The sequence below is a fragment of the Entelurus aequoreus genome, linkage group LG25 (genome assembly GCF_033978785.1).
Source record: "Entelurus aequoreus isolate RoL-2023_Sb linkage group LG25, RoL_Eaeq_v1.1, whole genome shotgun sequence".
In the NCBI taxonomy this organism is placed as follows: domain Eukaryota; kingdom Metazoa; phylum Chordata; class Actinopteri; order Syngnathiformes; family Syngnathidae; genus Entelurus; species Entelurus aequoreus.
The window spans coordinates 6,781,505-6,804,240 of record NC_084755.1 but is presented as its reverse complement, the minus strand read 5'-3'; the positions used below and the strand labels follow the sequence as shown (position 1 = coordinate 6,804,240).

Here is a 22,736-nt window from a genome sequence, read left to right as displayed (position 1 = left end):
CATAACAAAAATTGAAATATAGGTCAAAATCGGAAGTACCAATTTAAAGAGAGGATCAAACCGGAAGTAGCAATTTTAAAGACAGGACAGCGGACTAGACTGCGTGTCAATTTGTATTTTCCCCTCCACTTTGGTGTGATATGTGCGTATAGATTTCTGTAGATGTCAGTCCTCGTTGAGCCATGTGTCAACCATTTTTAGATATTTCAGCCTGGTAGTATCCCAGCTTCTACATTGAAAATACAACTTCCGGTGTCGGACTATGAATAAACATCCATTTTGGTGGGTTTTCCCCCTTTCTGTTTACTGTGGATTTTCCTTCATGGAATTTAAAATGAAAATAAAGCCGGGTTTGTTTTTTTTTAAATTTAGTTAATGCTTTTCAACACCAAAAAAAGAAAAACGGGTTTGAAATAAAGAAGACCCCTTTTGGTTTTTGAATTTCCTTTCATGCAAATACAATTGTAATAGTACAACATAGAAATACAATTGCAATAGTACAACATAAATCCAATTGCAATAGTACAAGATACACACCTTGTTGGCCAGCTTCTTGTTGAGCTCCTCGGCCACTGCCTCGTTGACTTGCTTGTGGAAGTCCCAGGGACAAATCCTGACAGTGTCGACCATCTCCACCAACACAAACATGGCCAAGAGTCGATCACAGGCTACACAAGAAAGGTCCTATTCAACATCCAAATGAAAAAGAGGTAGTTGTTAAAGAAGTAAATGAAAAAGAGGTAGTCGTTAGAGAAGTCAAGTGTCAAACATGCTATCGGCTGCTGCCATGTCACTTTACGGCAGAACCAACCACTTTACGACAGGTCGTTAACATACATTCAAGGTACAGTTTTGTGTAAGACTGAGACTTGACACTGTTTAATATTGTGCCTTTTTATAGCACATAAGCACAACAAACATGTGCATTTCAGCTCATATCTGTTATCTCATGTTGACATATATGTCTGGACAAAATTGAGGCTGCAGGGGCTACTTTGACAGTTTGTAAACCAATCCAATGTAGGTCAATTTATGCTAAACTTACCTTTATTACACACATACATATAAATATATATATAGATATACATATACAGTATATATATATGTTTGTATATATATGTATACGTATATACATATATACACATATATATCCATCCATTTTATATATATATATATATATATATATATATATATATATATATATATATATATATATATATATATATATATATATATATATATATATATATATATATATATATACATATATATATATATATATAGATAGATAGATAGATACACACTATATTGCCAAAAGTATTTGGCCACCTGCCTTGACTCACATATGAAGTTGAAGTGCTATCCCATTCCTAACCCATAGGGTTCAATATGACCTTTTGCAGCTATTACAGCTTCAACTCTTCTGGGAAGGCTGTCCACAAGGTAGCGCTGTGTGTTTATAGCAATTTTCCACCATTCTTCCAAAAGCACATTGGTGGGGTTCAGGTCAGGACTCTATATATATATTATATATATAGTATATATTATACTATAATATATATATATATATATATATATATATATATATATATATATATATATATATATATATATATATATATATATATATATATATATATATTGCATTCTATTTTTAATTGTTTTATTGAGTTTACAACCCCCTGGCGCTGTTTTGTACTTGTTTTGATTATTATTATTTCTTTGCTTTTATGTTAATGTTGTAAATGTTGAATAATATAAAAAAAGGTTTTAAAAATAAAAAAATAAAAATAGATTGTTTTTTAAATATTAATACGGAAATTTCAAGGCGCATCAACCACGTGTTACGGTATACAATTAAGCATACATGTGTAGTTATATTTATAGATGCATTTTTGTAAATGTGTATACATTTTTTTCAGGTTGATAAATTGCTTTGGTTCGCATAAGAACAACTACTTAAATAGCCGGACATGTGCAGTATAAATATGATTTACAACAAAGGGTGCAACTGTATGTTATTCATTACATTTCACAAAACATGCAATGTTTTGTCGACCAATAATAATTGCCTTTCTTTTTTGTATTATTTTACTTGATGTGTAGCGGGTCGAATGTGTTTCCATTGACATAAACATTGTAAAGTTGAAAGAGAGCAAATAAAGAACGTCATTTCCCACAAAGCAACGTTTAAAGGCATGTCGTGTTCGCGCACGTGATTGGACGCCGCGGCCCAATAAAGTGTGGCCCCGCCCCCTTCTCAGCCAATAGGGAGTCTGTTGCCATCAGCGCTTCTTTTTTTAGCAAGCTGTCAGCGCCATTAGGAACTACAAATATCCCTCCGCGTGTACTAATATATATTTCATATTTACTCTTAAAAGAAAACTAACAATATTTATTGACTTGATTATTGTTTTCAATAACCATCAAGTGATACTGAAATATACTCATTATATTTTTGTTTACCTTATTTTTATACCTATTATTATTACTACATAATGTGTTGTGTGTGTTGTTGATTTTGAAACATTGACGTCAGTGTTTATTAGTGGAGGAAAATGACATTTAGATAAGAATGACTAACCAGCGTGGTCATGGTAATTGACAGAAAGTAGTGCCTGGCGTCATGGGGGTGTGGGCGAGTCACAGTGTATAAATACGCCGGCTTGTCACACGGTAAACTTGTCCTGGACGCGCCATTTAAGAGATTACAATGACAAGGACGAGCATTACAAACATCTTTTTATGGACTTGACTTTGCATTCCGAAGAAGCCCAGACAGGTTGGATGAAATCCAACACGCAAGCAGGTAAGTGGCGGCCTGACCTTGTTTGGATGTGCTAGCTGCTTGTTGTTGACATGATTGGATTGGAGGGCTCTTTTATTAGCTAAATGATGATGCAGAAACTAAATAACCTCCACAAACTATATAACCTCCACAAACTATATAACCTCCACTCACCATAAACTACATAACCTCCACTCTCACGATGTCGTCATTATGCTGGCTGACATTTTGCCTCTAGTCCTCCTGGCCCACCACCTTTATGGCTCCTTCTTGTTGTTATCAACAACTGTATCATCATGTACATCTCTACTGAATATTGTATGATCATGTACATCTCTACTGAATATTGTATCATCATGTACATCTCTACTGAATATTGTATCATCATGTACATCTCTACTGAATATTGTACCATCATGTACATCTCTACTGAATATTATACCATCATGTACATCTCTACTGAATATTGTATCATCATGTACATCTCTACTGAATATTGTATCATCATGTACATCTCTACTGAATATTGTATCATCATGTACATCTCTACTGAATATTGTATCATGTACATCTCTACTGAATATTGTATCATCATGTACATCTCTACTGAATATTGTACCATCATGTACATCTCTACTGAATATTGTACCTTCATGTACATCTCTACAGAATATTGTATCATGTACATCTCTACATAATATTGTATCATCATGTACATCTCTACTGAATATTGTACCATCATGTACATCTCTACTGAATATTGTACCATCATGTACATCTCTACTGAATATTGTATCATCATGTACATCTCTACTGAATAGTGTATCATGTACATCTCTACATAATATTGTACCATCATGTACATCTCTACTGAATATTGTACCATCATGTACATCTCTACTGAATATTGTATCATCATGTACATTTCTACTGAATATTGTATCATGTACATCGCTACAGAATATTGTATCATCATGTACATCTCTACTGAATATTGTATCATGTACATCTCTACAGAATATTGTATGATCATGTACATCTCTACTGAATATTGTATCATGTACATCTCTACTGAATATTGTATCATGTACATCTCTACTGAATATTGTATCATGTACATCTCTACTGAATATTGTACCATCATGTACATCTCTACTGAATATTGTATCATCATGTACATCTCTACAGAATATTGTATGATCATGTACATCTCTACTGAATATTGTATCATGTACATCTCTACAGAATATTGTATAATCATGTACATCTCTACTGAATATTGTATGATCATGTACATCTCTACAGAATATTGTATCACCATGTACATCTCTACTGAATATTGTATCATGTACATCTCTACAGAATATTGTATCACCATGTACATCTCTACTGAATATTGTATCATGTACATCTCTACAGAATATTGTATCACCATGTACATCTCTACTGAATATTGTATCATGTACATCTCTACTGAATATTGTATCATGTACATCTCTACTGAATATTGTATCACCATGTACATCTCTACAGAATATTGTATCATCTACATCTCTACTGAATATTGTATCATGTACATCTCTACAGAATATTGTACCACCATGTACATCTCTACATAATATTGTATCATGTACATCTCTACAGAATATTGTACCACCATGTACATCTCTACATAATATTGTATCATCATGTACATCTCTACAGAATATTGTACCACCATGTACATCTCTACATAATATTGTATCATGTACATCTCTACAGAATATTGTACCACCATGTACATCTCTACATAATATTGTATCATGTACATCTCTACAGAATATTGTACCACCATGTACATCTCTACAGAATATTGTATCATGTACATCTCTACAGAATATTGTATCATGTACATCTCTACAGAATATTATACAAACCCCGTTTCCATATGAGTTGGGAAATGGTGTTAGATGTAAATATAAACGGAATACAATGATTTGCAAATCCTTTTCAAGCCATATTCAGTTGAATATGCTACAAAGACAACATATTTCATGTTCAAACTCATAAACTTTATTTTTTTTTTGCAAATAATAATTAACTTAGAATTTCATGGCTGCAACACGTGACAAAGTAGTTGGGAAAGGGCATGTTCACCACTGTGTTACATGGCCTTTTCTTTTAACTCAATAAACGATTGGGAACTGAGGAAACTAATTGTTGAAGCTTTGATGTAGAGCTTGTTTGATGTAGAGCTTCAGTGGTTCAACAGTCCGGGGTCTCCGCTGTCCTATTTTAGGCTTCATAATGCGCCACACATTTTCCATGGGAGACAGGTCTGGACTGCAGGCGGGCCAGGAAAGTACCCGCACTCTTTTTTTTTACCAAGCCACGCTGTTGTAACGCGTGCTGAATGTGGCTTGGCATTGTCTTGCTGAAATAAGCAGGGGCGTCCATGAAAAAGACGGCGCTTAGATGGCAGCATATGTTGTTCCAAAAGCTGTATGTACCTTTCAGCATTAATGGTGCCTTCACAGATGTGTAAGTTACCCATGTCTTGGCCACTAATACACCCCCATACCATCACACATGCTGCCTTTTACACTTTGCGTCAATAACAGTCTGGATGGTTCGCTTCCCCTTTGGTCCGGAATGACACGATGTCGAATATTTCCAAAAACAATTTGAAATGTGGACTCGTCAGACCACAGAACACTTTTCCACTTTGCATGAGTCCAACTTAGATGATCTCGGGCCCAGAGAAGCCAGCGGCGTTTCTGGGTGTTGTTGATAATGGCTTTGGCTTTGCATAGTAGAGCTTTAACTTGCACTTACAGATGTAGCGACCAACTGTATTTAGTGACAGTGGTTTTCTGAAGTGTTCCTGAGCCCATGTGGTGATATCCTTTACACACTGATGTCTGTTTTTGATACAGTGCCGTCTGAGGGATGGAAGGTCACGCTCATTCAATGTTGGTTTCCGGCCATGCTGCTTACCTGCAGTGATTTCTCCACATTCTCTGAACCTTTTGATGATATTATGGAGCGTAGATGTTGAAATCACTAAATTTCTTGCTATTGCACTTTGAGAAAGGTTGTTCTTAAACTGTTTGACTATTTGCTCACGCAGTTGTTGACAAAGTGATGTACCTCGCCCCATCCTTTCTTGTGAAAGACTGAGCATTTTTGGGAAGCTGTTTTTATACCCAATCATGGCACCCACCTGTTCCCAATTAGCCTGTTCACCTGTGGGATGTTCCAAATAAGTGTTTGATGAGCATTCCTCAACTTTATCAGTATTTATTGCCACCTTTCCCAACTTCTTTGTCACGTGTTGCTGCCATCAAATTATAAAGTTAATGATTATTTGCAACAACAAAAAAATGTTTATGAGTTTGAACATGAAATATGTTGTCTTTGTAGCATATTCAACTGAATATGGCTTGAAAAGGATTTGCAAATCATTGTATTCCGTTTATATTTACATCTAACACCATTTCCCAACTCATATGGAAACGGGGTTTGTATGATCATGCACATCTCTACAGAATATTGTACCATCATGTACATCTCTACTGAATATTGTATGGTCATGTACATCTCTACATATTATTGTATGATCATGTACATCTCTACTGAATATTGTATCATGTACATCTCTACTGAATATTGTATGGTCATGTACATCTCTACAAAATATTGTACCATCATGTACATCTCTACTGAATATTGTATGGTCATGTACATCTCTACATATTATTGTATGATCATGTACATCTCTACTGATTATTGTATGATCATGTACATCTCTACTGATTATTGTATGATCATGTACATCTCTACTGAATATTGTATGGTCATGTACATCTCTACTGAATATTGTATGATCATGTACATCTCTACTGAATATTGTATGATCATGCACATCTCTACAGAATATTGTACCATCATGTACATCTCTACATATTATTGTATGATCATGTACATCTCTACTGAATATTGTATCATGTACATCTCTACTGAATATTGTATGGTCATGTACATCTCTACAGAATATTGTACCATCATGTACATCTCTACTGAATATTGTATGATCATGTACATCTCTACTGAATATTGTATGATCATGCACATCTCTACTGAATATTGTACCATCATGTACATCTCTACAGAATATTGTATCATGTACATCTCTACATAATATTGTACCATCATGTACATCTCTACAGAATATTGTATCATGTACATCTCTACAGAATATTGTATCATGTACATCTCTACTGAATAGTGTATGATCATGCACATCTCTACAGAATATTGTATCATGTACATCTCTACTGAATATTGTACATCTAAACAGGCATCTGCATTGGGCAGCAATATTCTAATGAAATACATGGAAGCTGTCTTTAAAATTGTAAATTTTTAAAAGGTTACACTCATTTGAACATTTATTCATTTTTCCAATGATTTATTATAACCTGTTCTCACAAACCAGGGGTGTCCAAAGTGCGGCCCATTTGTGGTCCACAGCAAAAAAAATGTAACCGCCTGCCGCACATTTTCAAATACTGTTACACTTTAAAGGGTGGAACAAAATGGCAAGAGGAAAATGTTGAAATATTGACGCTAAAAACTGAGGAGGCACAATGTTATGTTTTGTTTTTTCAAGACAATACAGATGACTTCCTGTGCCTCAAGAACAATATCGATAACCCGGGTGGGAGGTTTCCAAAGTGCGGCCCGGCTGCAGCACATCCTAAAACTACTGTTTTAAAAAAATTAAAAATAAATAAATAAAAAGTGGAGCAAATGGATGAAATGTAACGAGAAAAAGTTGCAATGTTGACTCCATGCAGGCTGTTTTAAATAATTATGAATCAAAATTGTTGTTGTTATGAATTATTGACCTGTTTAATTACTTTTAACCAAATATTCCACTTTGAAATATGTTTTGGGGAAAATATTGCATATTTTGTGAAAAGTTTGGGGGGGAAAAAAGTATTAGACTAACAAAAAGATAATAAAAACGTATAATTGAAGGATAGATTTGAAGTTGATCTACATCAGTGCTTTCTTCAACTTTTATTTCACCAATTAGCGACTCAGAAATCACCTGGTACTCTCCCAGTAGCACCATAATGACATCATTATATACAGTAGTGTAGTAGACCTAAGTATTCATTAAGTACCACCATAATGACAACATTAAATACAGTAGTGTAGTAGACCTAAGTATTCATTAAGTACCACCATAATGACAACATTAAATACAGTAGTGTAGTAGACCTAAGTATTCATTAAGTACCACCATAATGACAACATTAAATACAGTAGTGTAGTAGACCTAAGTATTCATTAAGTACCACCATTATGACAACATTAAATACAGTAGTGTAGTAGACCTAAGTATTCATTAAGTACCACCATTATGACAACATTAAATACAGTAGTGTAGTAGACCTAAGTATTCATTAAGTACCACCATTATGACAACATTAAATACAGTAGTGTAGTAGACCTAAGTATTCATTAAGTACCACCATAATGACAACATTAAATACAGTAGTGTAGTAGACCTAAGTATTCATTAAGTACCACCATCATGACAACATTAAATACAGTAGTGTAGTAGACCTAAGTATTCATTAAGTACCACCATAATGACAACATTAAATACAGTAGTGTAGTAGACCTAAGTATTCATTAAGTACCACCATAATGACAACATTAAATACAGTAGTGCAGTAGACCTAAGTATTCATTAAGTACCACCATAATGACAACATTAAATACAGTAGTGTAGTAGACCTAAGTATTCATTAAGTACCACCATCATGACAACATTAAATACAGTAGTGTAGTAGACCTAAGTATTCATTAAGTACCACCATCATGACAACATTAAATACAGTAGTGTAGTAGACCTAAGTATTCATTAAGTACCACCATAATGACAACATTAAATACAGTAGTGTAGTAGACCTAAGTATTCATTAAGTACCACCATAATGACAACATTAAATACAGTAGTGTAGTAGACCTAAGTATTCATTAAGTACCACCATAATGACAACATTAAATACAGTAGTGTAGTAGACCTAAGTATTCATTAAGTACCACCATAATGACAACATTAAATACAGTAGTGTAGTAGACCTAAGTATTCATTAAGTACCACCATAATGACAACATTAAATACAGTAGTGTAGTAGACCTAAGTACTCATTAAGTACCACCATAATGACATTAAATACAGTAGTGTAGTAGACCTAAGTATTCATTAAGTACCACCATAATGACAACATTAAATACAGTAGTGTAGTAGACCTAAGTATTCATTAAGTACCACCATAATGACAACATTAAATACAGTAGTGTAGTAGACCTAAGTATTCATTAAGTACCACCATTATGACAACATTAAATACAGTAGTGTAGTAGACCTAAGTATTCATTAAGTACCACCATAATGACAACATTAAATACAGTAGTGTAGTAGACCTAAGTATTCATTAAGTACCACCATCATGACAACATTAAATACAGTAGTGTAGTAGACCTAAGTATTCATTAAGTACCACCATTATGACAACATTAAATACAGTAGTGTAGTAGACCTAAGTATTCATTAAGTACCACCATTATGACAACATTAAATACAGTAGTGTAGTAGACCTAAGTATTCATTAAGTACCACCATTATGACAACATTAAATACAGTAGTGTAGTAGACCTAAGTATTCATTAAGTACCACCATAATGACAACATTAAATACAGTAGTGTAGTAGACCTAAGTATTCATTAAGTACCACCATCATGACAACATTAAATACAGTAGTGTAGTAGACATAAGTATTCATTAAGTACCACCATAATGACAACATTAAATACAGTAGTGTAGTAGACCTAAGTATTCATTAAGTACCACCATAATGACAACATTAAATACAGTAGTGCAGTAGACCTAAGTATTCATTAAGTACCACCATAATGACAACATTAAATACAGTAGTGTAGTAGACCTAAGTATTCATTAAGTACCACCATCATGACAACATTAAATACAGTAGTGTAGTAGACCTAAGTATTCATTAAGTACCACCATCATGACAACATTAAATACAGTAGTGTAGTAGACCTAAGTATTCATTAAGTACCACCATAATGACAACATTAAATACAGTAGTGTAGTAGACCTAAGTATTCATTAAGTACCACCATAATGACAACATTAAATACAGTAGTGTAGTAGACCTAAGTATTCATTAAGTACCACCATAATGACAACATTAAATACAGTAGTGTAGTAGACCTAAGTATTCATTAAGTACCACCATAATGACAACATTAAATACAGTAGTGTAGTAGACCTAAGTATTCATTAAGTACCACCATAATGACAACATTAAATACAGTAGTGTAGTAGACCTAAGTACTCATTAAGTACCACCATAATGACATTAAATACAGTAGTGTAGTAGACCTAAGTATTCATTAAGTACCACCATAATGACAACATTAAATACAGTAGTGTAGTAGACCTAAGTATTCATTAAGTACCACCATAATGACAACATTAAATACAGTAGTGTAGTAGACCTAAGTATTCATTAAGTACCACCATTATGACAACATTAAATACAGTAGTGTAGTAGACCTAAGTATTCATTAAGTACCAGCATAATGACGACATTAAATACAGTAGCGTAGTAGGCCTAAGTATTCAATTTAAACAAAGCCGAGGTTTTATTTAAGTATATTTCATATTTTTGGCCAATGTAACATTGCAGTTTGAACAGTAACACCGTTTACATAATGGCAAATAAATAAAAGTACTTTTCTCAAGTGATTTTATTTGGAGGCCGTGTACCACAGTTTGAGAACCACTGATCTAGAGATTGAAGTGTTGAAAGTTACAAAAAAAAAAAGTCATCTTATTTTAAAAACACTTCTATGAGCTGAGCTTTTTTGGATGCTTGAGGATTTTAATGGGATTTTTTTAACTGGCATTGTCAAAGAAAAAAAAGAAATACAATTATTGACACATTCAAGGCTTCAATTACTTCACATTAAATATTCCTCTTTAAAAGTTTTTTGGGGGTGAATATTGCATTATTTGTGTTTTTGCCATTAAAAAAAGTGTTTTCTTTGACAAAAAAGGGCATAAAAATAAAAATGTAAATAGAAAGATGGACCTGAAGTTTAGCGATTTAAGCGGTGAATAATTAAACAACTTGGAGGTGAGCCTAAAAGGTCAAACAAATACTTATACATATTGTATTGGTTTTAAAAATGAAAAAAATATATAATATATCGAGATATACTTTTTGGTCCATATCTCCCAGCCCTAATGCTACTTGAAAGAGTTTGCCGCCATCGGGGCGAGGATTAGTGACCTAGAAGCTGCACTGTGGGGGGACGTTAGCGCGCTAGTTGAGGATCCAATGTGCATGATCACGATATACAATGGTATTAAAAGTCTGCCAGATTGTTATCATTTATTGTATGGCACACTGTGCAAAGTACAACCATCATCCATCCATTTTCTACCGCTTATTCCCTTCGGGGTCGCGGGGGGGGGGGCGCTGGAGCCTATCTCAGCTACAATTGGGCGGAAGGCGGGGTACACCCTGGACAAGTCACCACCTCATCGCAGGGCCTACAAGCATGATATCGAAGCTAAATGAATACTCTGACCGTATCAATGAAAAGTGAGCATGTCATTATGTTCTTGAAGCTTTAGCATTGATTCAAGTGGAGCTTTTCTTCCAAGCCTCTGCCATGTTTTCTAGTCTCTCTCGTCACAATCACCTTGGCAAAAAGGCACTGGGGGGGAAAAAGAAGAAGAAAAAAGACAGGCGATCACGTGGGGGAGGTTCTACTGCACATGTTGGCAGCGCCATGTAAACAAAGACACTTCCTGGGCGCACAGCAATAGCCTGATGGAAACCTTCTCTGATATCTACGTTGAACAGGCCGTTAATTATGCTGCTTTAAGTCTTCTCTGATATCTACGTTGAACAGGCCGTTAATTATGCTGCTTTAAGTCTTCTCTGATATCTACGTTGAAAAGGTCGTTAATTATGCTGCTTTAAGTCTTCTCTGATATCTACGTTGAACAGGCCGTTAATTATGCTGCTTTAAGTCTTCTCTGATATCTACGTTGAAAAGGTCGTTAATTATGCTGCTTTAAGTCTTCTCTGATATCTACGTTGAAAAGGTCGTTAATTATGCTGCTTTAAGTCTTCTCTGATATCTACGTTGAACAGGTCGTTAATTATGCTGCTTTAAGTCTTCTCTGATATCTACGTTGAAAAGGCCGTTAATTATGCTGCTTTAAGTCTTCTCTGATATCTACGTTGAAAAGGCTGTTAATTATGCTGCTTTAAGTCTTCTCTGATATCTACGTTGAACAGGCCGTTAATTATGCTGCTTTAAGTCTTCTCTGATATCTACGTTGAAAAGGCTGTTAATTATGCTGCTTTAAGTCTTCTCTGATATCTACGTTGAACAGGCCGTTAATTATGCTGCTTTAAGTCTTCTCTGATATCTACGTTGAACAGGCCGTTAATTATGCTGCTTTAAGTCTTCTCTGATATCTACGTTGAAAAGGCCGTTAATTATGCTGCTTTAAGTCTTCTCTGATATCTACGTTGAACAGGCCGTTAATTATGCTGCTTTAAGTCTTCTCTGATATCTACGTTGAAAAGGCTGTTAATTATGCTGCTTTAAGTCTTCTCTGATATCTACGTTGAACAGGCCGTTAATTATGCTGCTTTAAGTCTTCTCTGATATCTACGTTGAAAAGGCTGTTAATTATGCTGCTTTAAGTCTTCTCTGATATCTACGTTGAAAAGGCCGTTAATTATGCTGCTTTAAGTCTTCTCTGATATCTACGTTGAAAAGGCTGTTAATTATGCTGCTTTAAGTCTTCTCTGATATCTACGTTGAAAAGGCCGTTAATTATGCTTACTGAAAGCCACTACTAGCGACCACGCAGTCTGATAGTTTATATATCAATGATGAAATCTTAACATTGCAACACATGCCAATACGGCCGGGTTAACTTATAAAGTGACATTTTAAATCTCCCGGGAAATATCCGGCTGAAACGTTGCGGTATGATGACGTATGCGCGTGACGAAGTCAGAGTAATGGAAGTTTTGGTACCCCGTAGAATCCTATACAAAAAGCTCTGTTTTCATTTCATAATTCCACAGTATTCTGGACATCTTTTGCAATTTTTTTAATGAACAATGAAGGCTGCAAAGAAGACAGTTGTAGGTGGGATCAGTGTATTAGCAGCGGACTACAGCAACACAACCAGGAGGGCTTTGTTGGAGCGCTAGCCGCCGACCTCACCTTGACTTCCTACGTCTCTGGGCCGCCAAACGCATCGGGTGAAGTCCTTCGTCCTTCTGCCGATCGCTGGAACGCAGGTGAGCACAGGTGTTGATGAGCAAATGAGGGCTGGCTGGCGTAGGTGGAGAGCTAATGTTTTTAGCATAGCTCTGTGCAGTCCGGTTGCTAAGTTATCTTCAATGGCGTCGTTAGCACAGCATTGTTAACCTTCGCCAGCCTGGAAAGCATTAACCGTGTATTTACATGTCCACGGTTTAATAGTATTGTTGATTTTCTATCTATCCTTCCAGTCAGGGGTTTATTTCTTTTGTTTCTATATGCAGTTAAAGCAAGATGCTATCACGTTAGCTCGTAGCTAAAGCATTTCGCCGATGTATTGTCTTGGAGATAAAAGGCACTGAATGTCCATTTGGCGTTCTCGACTCTCATTTTCAAGAGGATATAGTATCCCAGGTGGTTTAAAATACAAATCTGTGATCTACAATAGAAAAAGGAGAGTGTGGAATCCAATGAGCCAGCTTGTACCTAAGTTACGGTCAGAGCGAAAAAAGATACGTCCATCACTGCCTCTCAAGTCCTTCACTGTAACGTTCCTCATCTACGAATCTTTCATCCTCGCTCAAATTAATGGGGTAATCATCACTTTCTCGGTCCGAATCTCTCTCGCTCCATTGTAAACAACGGGGAATTGTGAGGAATACTAGCTCCTGTGACGTCACGCTACTTCCGCTACAGGCAAGGCTTTTTTTTATCAGCGAGCAAAAGTTGCGAACTTTATCGTCGATTTTCTCTACTAAATCCTTTCAGCAAAAATATGGCAATATGGCGAAATGATCAAGTATGACACATAGAATGGATCTGCTATTCCCGTTTAAATAAAAAAAAATCATTTCAGTAGGCCTTTAAGTCTTCTCTGATATCTACGTTGAACAGGTCGTTAATTATGCTGCTTTAAGTCTTCTCTGATATCTACGTTGAAAAGGCTGTTAATTATGCTGCTTTAAGTCTTCTCTGATATCTACGTTGAACAGGTCGTTAATTATGCTGCTTTAAGTCTTCTCTGATATCTACGTTGAAAAGGCTGTTAATTATGCTGCTTTAAGTCTTCTCTGATATCTACGTTGAACAGGTCGTTAATTATGCTGCTTTAAGTCTTCTCTGATATCTACGTTGAACAGGTCGTTAATTATGCTGCTTTAAGTCTTCTCTGATATCTACGTTGAACAGGTCGTTAATTATGCTGCTCTAAGGATTAATTATGCTGCTCTAAGGAGGATCTCATTCCTGCAAAGTACGCCCCTATTTATAGTCCACTCCCCCTTCCCTCTATCTCACCTTTTCCGTGCCAAACTAAATCCTGGCATCTGGCAACATTGGAATTGAGGCGTCTTTCAAAGATGAACAATCCCCGTGATGCTGTTTGTGTGCATGAGGAAATAGTCTTCTGTGTTGTTGACAACAAAACACTTCTGCCATTTTAAATCGTGCGTGCTCCTCGTGATGTCGCTTTTCTTCATGTTTTCCCTGACCTGGGCTGGCTGGCTGGCCCTGGTCATGAAGGACTAGGGATGATGCTCGAACCCAGTTTTCCCGGTTGTTCGATAAGAAAAGAACCGAGTCCCCGGACTCGAATCCCTTTTTGAGAACCGGTACCTGTTATTGAGACCACTATAGTAAAGAAAAAGAGTTGGTTCTTTATTCGAATACCTGAGAACGACTCCCGTCCCGACCAGCAATGCCGTGTGTGACATCACAAGAAATGACGTCATGTAGCTCAGTCATTTGTCACGGTGGGGTGCAGCGTGCTGCGGTTGGTTCCCGGGACGCAAAACTGACGGCTCCGGACGAAAGCGTGCAAGTAGGAGATGATTTATTTCTCATAAATCATACACATTACAACAGACAGGAACCAAACAAAAGGAAAGCGTGCCGTTCGCACAAGAAGCTAAAGCAAAAACTTACTTAGCACAGGAATACTAGAAGCTAAGGTAACTTTAGCACAGGAATGATGAGCTGGAAAAGCAGAATGCCAACGTAACTGTTGCAAATGCAAACAATGAAGCCACGACGAGTGAGCGGAAAAGGCAGGCTTAAATAGAGTCTCTGATGAGCAACAGGTGCGCGTACAAGGCAGGTGAAAATCATAAGTAACCATGGTGACTAAAACAAACCCCCAAAGTGCACAAAACAACTAAGGAAGTCCAAAACTAACAACATAACTAAACAAAACCTGATCCGACCACATCATAATACATCACACTTTCATATCATTTCACTTTACAGGAGTAGGAAGAAGTCAAGCTTATTTAATCCTACCTCTTTCCCACTTCATACAAATATATACATCATTTACTGACCTTTTTATAATAAAATATATGTCAATTAGTATATACAACAGTTTTGTAATATGTCATTAATTAATTCAGTCATTATTAATATACTGAGATGAAGAATATCTTATTTTCAATAAGGTTGAAAGTATTTCTCATAATTCTTCTTCTTTGTACTTTGTAAGCACTATTCATTTGAACAAGCTCTTCAAGTGGATCATATCAGTACAATGTTTCACTTCTTTACTTCATCCATTCCATCATTTCATTCCACATCATTTTAGCTGTTTGCAATTTTACCAAATCATGGAACTTTAATATTTTTGACTCAATAAATAAAGTGTTTGTATGTTCTCTATATCCACCATTATGTATCAGTCTAATTGATCTTTTTTGAAACACGGTTAACGAATGTAACGCACATTTGTAGTTATTTCCCCACATTTCTGCACAATAACTCAGATATGGTAATACTATAGTAGCGAGCAGTAGAGAATGTGAAGTGATTTGTTAAACCAAATATTGTTTTTTTTTCCATATACAACAACCTATCTGGACTCCATAAGAGAATCGATAAGGAATCGGTTTGATAAGAGGATTCGATAATAGGCTCGAACTCGATAATTTCTTATCAAACATCATCCCTATGAAGGACACAAGCATTAAGCAGGAGAGCTGCCCCATAAGGCCGTGGTCATGAAGGATAGAAGCATTAAGCAGGAGAGCTGCCCCATAAGGCCGTGGTCATGAAGGATAGAAGCATTAAGCAGGAGAGCTGCCCCATAAGGCCGTGGTCATGAAGGACACAAGCATTAAGCAGGAGAGCTGCCCCATAAGGCCGTGGTCATGAAGGACACAAGCATTAAGCAGGAGAGCTGCCCCATAAGGCCGTGGTCATGAAGGACACAAGCATTAAGCAGGAGAGCTGCCCCATAAGGCCGTGGTCATGAAGGACACAAGCATTAAGCAGGAGAGCTGCCCCATAAGGCCGTGGTCATGAAGGACACAAGCATTAAGCAGGAGAGCTGCCCCATAAGGCCGTGGTCATGAAGGATAGAAGCATTAAGCTGCATGGGTCACATTGAGATTATAAAGGATTTCTGACACATCTGTTCCTTCCATCACTGCATCCTCTGCTCTTCCTATCTTTAATTCCATCTTTTTCACTCCCAATGTTTCTTCTTTTACTTGGTACAATTTCATTTTCATTTGAATCGGCGTTATGCCTGAGAGGATGTACTCTCTATTTGATTTTGTAGTGGTAACAGAAGGACACTAGCATCTCCAGATTGACAGCAGAATTCTGTGTTTCTCGACTTTTATTGGGTTAAGGCACATGTGAAAACATCTCACAAGACGGCCTCAAGTGTGCTATGACTTACTCTGTTTTATGAGTGGAAACGGGTGCATAAACAGGATCTGTGTATGCACCGGTTGCCACTCATAAAACCTAAATTCATGTGTTTGTGAGGCTACTTGTTCACCCCATAAACATATTATATAACAGGTAGGGTTGGGCATCGTCTGAATATGGACGATTCAGATTCCCCAACGATTCTCAATTCCGATTTTTTAAAGAGGCATGGTAAAAAATTGACTATTAATTTCTCACAGGGGTATTTTCTACCAGTATATAAATATCAATCATTTTGAACGTGAATAAAAATATCAATTGATCAGAGCTACAGAATATAAATCAAAGCTTTATTCTAATCGATTATTAGTTGCAGCCATAATTACAACAAGCATGCCATGACTTATTCTGTTTTATGAGTGGCAACCGGTGCATAAACAGGATCTGTGTATGCACCTGTTGCCACTCATAAAACATACTTTCATGTATTTGTGGGGCTACCTGTTCACCCCATAAACACATTTATACAACAGATAGGTTTGGGCATCGTCTGAATATGGACGATTCAGATTCCCCAACGATTCTCAATTCCGATTTTTTTAAGAGGCAGAGTCAAAAAGTTTCTTTCCACTGGAGTACATTTTCACCAAACTATTCCATGTATTAAAACTTCTGGGCACTTAACACAGTTTTATCAAATCATATACATTTTTTATTTACACTCCTTAAATAATTGAAGCAACAGAAAATAGGTCAAAGCTTTCTTGTAATCTCATGAAATGTAAATTCATGTGTTTGTGGGGCTACTTGTTCACCCCATAAACACATTAAATAACGGGTAGGGTTGGGCATCGTCTGAATATGGACGATTCAGATTCCCCAACCATTCTCAATTCCGTTTTTTTAAAGAGGCAGGGTAAAAGGGTAAACAATTGACTATGAATTTATCACAGGGCTATTTTCTACCAGTATATAAATATCAATCATTTTGAACATGAATAAAAAATATCAATTGATCAGAGCTACAGAATATAAATCAAAGCTTTTTTCTAACCGATTATTAGTTGCAGCCATAATTACAACACACCACCAAGCATGCCTTGACTTATTCTGTTTTATGAGTGGCAACAGGTGCATAAACAGGATCTGTGTATGCACCGGTTGCCACTCATAAAACCTACTTTCATGTATTTGTAGGGCTACCTGTTCACCACATAAACACATTTATATAACGGTTAGGGTTGGGCATCGTTTGAATTTGGACAATTCTGATTCCCAATAATTCTCGATTCCGATTCTTTTAAGAGGTAAGGTCAAAATGTTTCTTGTATTTAAAGTTCTGGGCACTTAACACAGTTTTATCAAATTATATATATTTTTTTATTGACACTCCTGAAATAATTGAAGCAACAGAAAATAGGTCAAAACTTTTTTCTAATCAATTGATCGATCGTTGCAGCCCTAATTACAACACACCACCAAGCATGGAATGACTTGTTATGTTTTATGAGTGGCAACAGCTGCATACACAGGTCAGTGTTTCCCTTACATTAATTTGTTTGTGGCGCTACCTGTTCAGCCTCTAAACACATTAAATAACGGTTAGGCTTGGGCATCGTTTGAATTTGGACAATTCCGATTCCAGTTCCCCAACAATTCTTGATTTGGATTCTTTTAAGAGGCACGGTCAAAAATTGACTATGAATTTTATCACAGGGCTATTTTAAACCAGTGTCAATCCTTTTGAACATGAATAAAAATAAAGACATTGATCAAAGCAACGGAATATAAATCCAAGCTTTTTTCTAACCAATTATTAGTTGCAGCCCTAATTACAACACACCACCAAGCATTCTTCTGTTTTATGAGTGGCAACCCATGTATACACAGCTCAGTGTTTCCCTTGTGTTCATTTATTTGTGGTGCTACCTGTTCACCCTCACTTTTAAACACATAATAATAGTTAGGGTTGGGCATCATTCGAATTTGGACCGTTTTAATTTCAGTTCCTAGTGATTGTTGATTCCGATTCCTTTAAGAGGCAGGGTCCAAAATTTACTATGAATTTCTCATGGGGCTATTTTCAACCAGTATATAAATATCAATAATTTGAACTTGAATAGAAATTAAATGATTAAATCAAAGCTTTTTCTAATCGATTAATAGTTGCAGCCTTAATTACAACACACCACCAAGCGTGGAATGACTTAATGGGTGTTATGAGTGGCAACGGGTGCATACACAGGTCAATGTTTCCCATACATTCATTTACCTGCTCACCCCATAAACACATAACGTCACGCTTAGGGTTGGACATTGTTTGTTTGAATTTGGACGACTCCAAATCTGATTCCGATTCCCAAACATTTTGTTTCCGATTTATTTCATGAGGCACGGTCAAACGTTTACTGTAAATTTCTCACGGGGCTCTTTCCGAGCAGTATATTAATACGTTCAATATAAATGTCATGAAATTTCTTTCCAATGTTACACTTTATATTTGTAAACCTCATAAAGAAAACTGAGTAGCTATAAGCTAATGCTAGCGAGTTAGAGGAGATGTTTTGGTGGTTCCTTGTGCCAATTAGGGACTGCCATGCTTGTAAGTCAAATTTTCAACAGGTGAGGTTGATGAAAATAATGGCTGTGCAAAAAAACCTCAACAATCTGAAATATGGCTGCCTTGACGCTCTACAAATGGCGCCTGATCTCTGCAAAATACCCAAATTTCCTCTCATCTTTCCAGAGGCCGCCAATCTTGAGAGGTCCGCAGCCTGCCGTCTTGAAGGAGCCGTCTACCATGACGACATTACAAGCTGCACAGTGAGCCGGAGGAGCATTACGGACATCGTTACACTTGGCGTCGCCGCCATCTTGAAGCATCCCATCATGCATCTGGAGGTGAAGGTTGCCCTCAACTTCATCGTGTCCTATTTGTACAACAAGCTGCCTCGTCGTCGAGCCGACCTCTTCGGAGAAGAACTGGAGAGGATCCTGGTGTCTCGCTTTGAGGGTCACTGGTACCCGGAGGACCCCCTTCGAGGTTCCGCCTTCCGCTGCCTTCACCTGGGCGCCCCCCGGGACCCGGTCGTGGAGTTGGCCGCCAAGAGAAGCGGCCTGGACACCGATGAAGTGCGCGCCAACGTCCCTGAGGAACTTAGCGTGTGGATCGACCCGTTTGAGGTGTCCTACCAGATCGGAGAGAAGGGGGCGGTGAAGGTGCTCTACCTGGAGGACCTCAGCTGTGACAGAGTGCGGCCTGAGGGGCTGACGAGAGACGCTAAAGGAGACGCCGACCTCGAAGAGACTAAGAATCTGGGCTTCAATCCAGACGCTCAGGTCTTTATTCCCATTGGAAACCAGGCATCTACTTCCATGATGCCTTCGCTCTCCAGCTCTCCCACTCCGCCCAGCGCTCACCCCTGCCCGGGGCTCTTCGGTTCGCCTTCCGCCCACTCCTCCAACACCTCTACCCCTTCTCCGCCCTATGCCGCACCTCAGCAGCCCGCCTCCCGTCCTCAACCCATCACCTTTACCACGGCCGCCTTCGCTGCCACCAAATTCGGCTCCACCAAGATGAAGAAAAACGGCCCGGCGGCAGCGCCACCCGCCCCCGCCGCCCACTCTCCCACCGCCATCTTGGCTCCGGAGCTGCTCAAGCACAAGCCGCTGTCTCTGTCCATGCACTCGCTCGGGGGTCCCGTCCCCAGCCAGCTGTCCCCCAACGCCAAAGAGTTTGTCTACTCCCCCGGTCCTCTCTACTTTGACGCCGAGCCCTCTTTTGACCCTTTCGCCAGCCCGCCACCGCCGCCGTCCCAAAGTATGGGCATCATGGGCGCCACCGGCGAGATCTCCTACATGGAGAAGCCACCGTTTGTGGAGGCTTTAGGAAGCTACAAGCTGCAGTATCCCAGCCAGGCCTTCCAGCCTGTGGTGCTGGCCAACTGAGCATCCACTCCTTCCAGAACTGAACTTTCTAGAAGGTTCCGGTCCCATTCTGGGTGCTGAAGGGGTTTTCTCTGTTAGTCATGAAGGTTGTGCTCAAGAAGAAAAGAGCTCTGCAGCCTGCTGGGTTGTTTCTAGAAAGGGACAACTTCCAATAATTCATCCCTCGGGGAGACTGCAGGAAGCCAAAGCTTTCTTTGCATTTGAGGTAGCCGGCACTCACATGTGGATACCTGGAAGTAGCCGGCACTCACGTGTGGATACCTGGAAGTAGCCGGCACTCACGTGTAGATACCTGAAAGTAGCCGGCACTCACATGTGGATACCTGGAAGTAGCCGGCACTCACACGTGGATACCTGGAAGTAGCCGGCACTCACGTGTGGATACCTGGAAGTAGCCGGCACTCACGTGTAGATACCTGAAAGTAGCCGGCACTCACGTGTGGATACCTGGAAGTAGCCGGCACTCACGTGTGGATACCTGGAAGTAGCCGGCACTCACGCCTGACAGACTCGTCCCGTCGTCTTTGCAGGAGAGCAAAGAGGGGGAAGGGAATTTGAGGATGTGGGGCTCAAACACGGGTGTCAAACTCAAAACCCAGGGTCCGAATCTGGCCTGCCACATGAATTAAAGTGACCCGCCCCATCATTCCATGTGGCCTGCCGCATTACTTAATATAGTTGGCCGCCTCATTTCATGCGGCCTGCTGCATTATTTAAAATGGCCTGCCACATGCAGCACTATTTAAAATGCATCATTTTATGTGGCCCTCTGCAATATTTAAAGTGGCCCGCCGCATTATTTCATATAGCTGGCCGCATCATTTCTTCTGGCCTACTGCATTATTTTGTGGTAAGCTGCGTTATTTAAAATGCTGTGCCGCGTTATTTCATGTGGCCTGCCGTGTTATTTTGTGGTAAGCTGTGTTATTTGAAAATGGCCGGCTGCATCCTTTTATGTGGCCCTCAGCATTATTTAATGTGGTCCGCTGCATTATTTCATATAGCTGGCCGCTGTATTTCATGTGGCCTGCTGCATCATTTAATTCGGCCTGCCGCATTATTTAAAATGGTGTGCCGCATTATTTCATGTAGCTGGCCGGCCGCGTCAATTTATGTGGCCTGCTGCATCATTTTGTGGTACCTTGCATCATTATATGTTGCCCTTCACATTATTTAATATAGCAGGCCGCTGCATCATTTTATGTGGCCTGCAAAAAAACAAAAGTCTGGCTATGGTATGCCACACTATGGTATGCCACACTATGGTATGCCACACTATGGTATGGCACACTATGGTATGGCACACTATGGTATGCCACACTATGGTATGCCACACTATGGTATGGCACACTATGGTATGCCACACTATGGTATGCCACACTATGGTATGCCACACTATGGTATGCCACACTATGGTATGCCACACTATGGTATGACACACTATGGTATGCCACACTATGGTATGACACACTATGGTATGCCACACTATGGTATGGCACACTATGGTATGGCACACGCACACAAGCAGAGCCAGTTGAAAAGAAAGTTCCTATGCAAGTTGTGTAATGATACTGTTACATGCCATGATTGACACACCTGCCATGATTGACACACCTGCCATGATTGACACACCTGCTGGAAGACCTTTTCCTCACCTGGCAGCGAGAGGCTGGCTTCTATTTTGACTTTGAGGGTGACATTTTTTTTTTTCAAAAGCGGTGATGTCAAGCATCGTTGACGCCAGAGACCACACCCTCTTATCCTCCTGTCAATGTTTGATATCCATGGTCCTTCAGCTCTAATGTGCTTATGATCGCTCCCCGTATCGCACTTTATATCAAACTATGCTCATTTTACTCCTGAAACTGAAATGATGTTTGACAACACTCACACACTTTATACCCTCTCTTCCCTTTTACACACAAAACAAACTGCCCTCCCATGTTGTGCCACCCTTCTATACTGTGCCAC

General features: G+C 38.5%; 1 protein-coding gene across 1 annotated transcript; it reads left to right on the top strand.

The window, feature by feature from the left end:
* Window positions 1-2,659: 2,659 nt before the first annotated feature.
* LOC133642175 (protein Tob2) lies at window positions 2,660-22,018 on the top strand. The gene is made up of 2 exons (XM_062036242.1): window positions 2,660-2,809; window positions 19,564-22,018. Exons 1-2 carry the CDS (start codon window positions 2,746-2,748, stop codon window positions 20,763-20,765), a joined length of 1,266 nt encoding a protein of 421 aa, XP_061892226.1. The 5' UTR covers window positions 2,660-2,745; the 3' UTR covers window positions 20,766-22,018.
* The last annotated feature ends 718 nt before the right edge of the window (window positions 22,019-22,736 follow it).

Bases quoted from the DNA above. Each gene is read 5' to 3' on its own strand.
- LOC133642175 (XM_062036242.1), top strand. From the start codon at position 2,746: ATGGACTTGACTTTGCATTCCGAAGAAGCCCAGACAGGTTGGATGAAA. The intron at 2,810-19,563 runs GTAAGTGGCGGC...TCATCTTTCCAG, and splicing joins GAAATCCAACACGCAAGCAG to AGGCCGCCAATCTTGAGAGG.